Source organism: Alexandromys fortis, unplaced genomic scaffold, assembly GCF_014885135.2.
Source record: "Alexandromys fortis isolate MF-2015 unplaced genomic scaffold, M_Fortis_MF-2015_v1.1 scaffold_146, whole genome shotgun sequence".
In the NCBI taxonomy this organism is placed as follows: Eukaryota; Metazoa; Chordata; class Mammalia; order Rodentia; family Cricetidae; genus Alexandromys; species Alexandromys fortis.
Genome location: NW_026068042.1, coordinates 3361430 through 3366028, shown reverse-complemented (window position 1 = coordinate 3366028; position 4599 = coordinate 3361430). Strand labels below are relative to the sequence as shown.

The window sequence follows — 4599 nt, the reverse complement described above, 5'->3', positions numbered from 1 at the left end:
AGGGAGGGAGGGAGGGAGGGAGGGAGGGAAGGAGGAAAGGAGGGAAGGATAGAGGGAGGGAAGGAAGGAAGGAGACACCTTGAATTCTTGAGACCATGTCTCAAAATGGAAGGAAGGAAGGAGGAAGCAAGGAAGGAGGGAAGGAAGGAAGGAAGGAAGGAAGGAAGGAAGGAAGGAAGGAAGGAAGGAAGAAGCAAGGAAGAAGCAAGCAAGGAAGGAGACACATAGACACACAGACAGACACAGAGAGATGCAGAGACTCACTGAGAGACAGAGACAGATACATTGAGGAAGAGACACAGAGAGAAATCTCTTATTGGTATCCGACCAGTGTTGTCTAGTACTTTCTGTAAGGGCCAGAGAGTAAACATTTTCAGCTTCAAGGCCATATGGTCTCTGTCGAAACTCTGCCGTCCCAGCATGAGAGCAGCCCTAACTCTGCGTAAATAAATGAGTGCCTGTCTTCCACTAAAACTTTATGGACTCTGAAATGGGGAAATTTATATAATTTCATATGAATTTATGTCATTTCATGTCATTGGCTGCCATGAGATATGACTCTTAATTTGATTTTTCTACTGCGCATGTACTAACGTTGAGAAGCAGCCTTAGTCCTTGGGCCAAACAGAAACATACCAGGGCGCGCACCCTGCCCAGAGCTGGAGGAAGAGGAGTTTTGAGTGAGCCAGAGGGACCTCGGCAACAGCCAGAGTTGCTTTGGGGAGCGGAGGAACCCTTTTTCCTAGACTTTCCTTTAACAGCCCATTATGGATTTAACATTCACGAGGGTATCCAAGCCTTTCCCCAACCTGTTTACGTTGTTAACTCTGAGAGCTTCTGGGAGTAATGAATTACATCTGTTAAATTATGCAATGAACGGAGGAGCCTTCCCCTTGAATGATCCTAGAAATGGCGACTGTAGAACGTGATTCAGGACATACATTTTCATGGCCTGGCGATTTAAAGGGGACCTGTTGTGTTTCTGCTTCGCTGATTCTTGAACTCCATCCACGAGCTCTAGCGAGGAGGGCTATAGTGGGTCACCTTGGTCCTGTGGGCAGAGCTGGCCGCCCAGTACCAGCAGTTCACGGTGTGTTTGTCGTCTGCTACTTACTGGTGGTTTATTATAAAAGTTTGGGGCAGCCTGGAATGAATGGAGTTGAGGTCTCGGGGAGGTCTTTGTGCAGTGGGGGAGTGAGCCTGGCCTTTCCCAAGTCTGATAGAGATGTCTCAGAAACTCCTGTTTGAAATGAGATTCTTCTCTTCCCTTCTTGCAGGAATACTTGGACCTCACTCAGCCTCTCGAACCGTATTCACCTTGTTATCCTGACCCAAGATGAAATAAAAACGTCTCTCTTCCCTTCTTGCAGGAATATTTGGACCTCACTCAGCCTCTCGAACAGTATTCTCCTAGTTACCCCGACACAAGGAGCTCTTGTTCTTCAGGGGACGATTCTGTGTTTTCTCCAGACCCCATGCCTTATGAACCCTGCCTGCCTCAGTATCCACACATAAACGGCAGTGTTAAAACATGAGCGAATGTGTCTTCCTGTCCCCAAATGGGACAGCACCAAGGAACCTACCTACACTGAACAGAGAGGCTGAGCCTCCAGAGCATGTGACACACCTCCACTTGTATATATATGGAACAGAGGAGTACAGAATGGGAAGCATGTTTGGCACATGTGTAAAGATTTATAGAGTCGGGAACATGTCACCTTCCCAGGGGAGGAAGAATGTTTCTTGAGAAGTGGACAGCCGCAAGCCACCACACCGCCCTCTCTGACCCACCGTGTGTCCTGGATTGTGCCCCGGTCGGACTCAAGGCAGACGCGTGTTCTGCCTTCCTTGTTAATTTTGTAAGAATTGGAGAAAATATATGTCAGCACACACTTACAGAGCACAAATGCAGTATATAGGTGCTGGATGTATGTAAATATATTCAAATTATGTATAAATATATATTATATATTTACAAGGAATTATTTTTTGTATTGATTTTAAATGGATGTTCCTGATGCACCTAGAAAATTGGTCTCTCTTTTTTTAAATAGATATTTGCTAAATGCTGTTCTTAGAATTTCTTAATTTTCACCCAGCAGAGGTGGGAAAATACTTTTTGCTTTCAGGGAAAATGGTGTCACATTAATTTATTAACCAATTGGTAATATACGAAATGATTAATCATTTATAGTTTTTTTTTGTAATTTAAGTGGCATTTCTATGCAGGCAGCACAGAGGACTAGTTAATCTATGCTTGGACTTAACTGGCTATTGGATCCTTTAAGAAGAGAAATATTTACAATCTATGACTAATGTGGGGGGAAGTGACGTGTTCAAAGTATCTGTGTTTCAACTCTGCTGTCCGATGATGATGTTTAGCCACCTCAATGCCCACTTACAAGAAACCTGTTAAGCTCTGTCACCCTCGTGTAACATTTACCCAGACTTCCCAAGACCAATGGTACCAGCGTCCTCATCCCAAAATGCCTTAATCCGCTCTCTGGGAACAGACGTCCATCGGAATGGTAGCAGGGTGGGTTCTGTCTGGCAGCTGGCCTTCTGCCTGAGTTACATATCCATCACGCGAGCCTCACCTCTCCTCCGTGAGGGTTAGTAACAGCATCATGTTCTTCAGCCTCAGAAACTCCTTTGGGGACTCTCCGTTCTCTCAGAATATCAAAAGCCCAGTGTTACTCTGTTGAGAGTTTGGGAGCATCTTCCTTCTTGTAGAGGGTTTCTTTCTGGCTTCTGCCTTCGTCTGCTAAGACCTCACCCAAAGAGCTGGCCTGATAGCTGCACCCGGCAAGAGACTGGTTATTGTTGATTTCCGTATTCAAGTATTGTGTTCTGCTTTGGAGACACCCACTCACTTTGCTACAGTCATGTGACATGAATGCAGATTACACTGATTTTTATGTGTTTTGAAATTGGAGAAAGTATTTAATAAAACCTGTTAATTTTTATACTGACAATAAAAATGTTTCTTCAGATATTAATGTTAACAAGACAAAATAAATGTCACGCAGCTTATTTTTTTAATACTTGTGTCTTCCCCAATGGTTTCCTGTGCTCGGAGGTGTTGACAGAGTGCGTGGTGCTGTGGATGCAGGAAAGGCAAAGCTGGAAGGCCACACAGCGAGGTGACTTACCAGGGTTGCCTGGGAACATCAGTGCCCGGGGCAGGTTGATCTGTGGAACGTCAGAAGTTGGTTCAACCCTGGCTAGGCTACTTACCAAACCTCAACAGAGAGAGACAATGTCCTTCCTAGGTCCTTTATACTTCCCAGAGAAGCAACGTGGAAGAGACCTTAAAAGTGACCTAAGGATGAGGAGGTGTCAAAGACAAGATCCTTAGACTGTCTGTGTCCTGGGACCTGCAGCCTTCTAGGCTGCCTTCCTTGTGGTGCGTGGAGAGATGGTTTAATTCAGAAGAGTGTTTTGCTTGTCTGTGCGTGGAAGTCAATATGGCTCCGATATAATTGCTCAGGAGCCGCTTCTTTACTGGCGTTGCAGTTGTGCGGGGTTGAGGGTCACTAAACAGTGCTGTCCTGCTGTCCCTGTTGGGTTTGGGTCGTGGGTGAAGCCAGAGTTTTACTAGGCACCAGGAGGGTGGCATCAGGTTTTGGTCTTTGCTTCGGTTTTTTACTAGTGGGACGAGGTAATGACCCCACCCAAAGAATGTGGGTAAGGAAAGATGATAAAGCACGTGGGTGTGGCCTGGGGCACAGCTCGGTGGTAGGGTGTTTGCTTTACAAGCTTCAGGGCCTGGGTTCCATCTCCAGTAGAGCATCGGAGAGTGAGGATGTGAAAACAGTCACGTGGGTGTAAGGTGGGTCTGCTGCCGCCTGGCCATCCCCATCCTTTGGATGCCCTCAGCATGGGGCAGGATGGTGTTACCCATGTATTTAGACTCAGGCTCAGGATCTAATGCTCATTTGTCTCTGGCTAGATGAGCCTTCCACACCTCACAGGACACTATGACTTCTGCCATGTAAACTACAGTGAACTGCCATTCTTGGCTGGTTTAGGGCGCTGGGTCAGCCAGGCATCCTAAAGCAGTTATTGGCGATTTTAGTTTTAGAATCGTTTTTGAGAGATTTGTCATGGAGGAGAAGATAGGAAATACCATTTAAAAAATGCCTCAAAGAAATATATCCAGAGCTTGATGAGAATCCTGGGGTTCAGGGCCACATCCACACACCCCACCCCACCCCAGACCGAAGGAAAGCTTTGGGAAGTAGATGGTTGTCACTGAACCGGGAAATCAGTTCATCTGTGAAGAACCAAATGATGGAAGATGTTTTGGGTGTGTCCTGGGCCCCGTTGTTTCCAGGTAGGAAGGGCACATTTAGAAGACTGCCTCGAAGTCCAGCTAATTGTGGCCTATGATAGGACAGGAAGGATGGGGGTCAGGCTACAAAGACAGCCCCTTTGGGAGAGTTCTGTGGATTCCTTGGGCCCAGCCACTGCCGAGCCTCTTCCCTGGGAACTTCTCACCATCTGATGTTGGGGGATCGTCTTGAACCTCATACTCAGGAAATGAAAACAAATTCACCGTATCATATGTGTGCACAGCTATGGTTCACAAACCCAGCT

The 4599-nt window shown here is 46.4% G+C and overlaps 1 protein-coding gene across 3 annotated transcripts in view; it reads left to right on the top strand.

Moving 5' to 3' along the window:
• Positions 1-3042, top strand: part of Fgfr2 (fibroblast growth factor receptor 2) — a 106014-nt gene extending 102972 nt beyond the window's left edge. For all 3 annotated transcript variants that reach the window (XM_050165829.1, XM_050165830.1, XM_050165831.1), the window contains one exon: positions 1371-3042. In XM_050165829.1, coding sequence (XP_050021786.1) covers positions 1371-1535 — 165 coding nt within the window. In that variant the 3' untranslated portion in view covers positions 1536-3042. The remainder of the gene's footprint in view (positions 1-1370) is intronic.
• The last annotated feature ends 1557 nt before the right edge of the window (positions 3043-4599 follow it).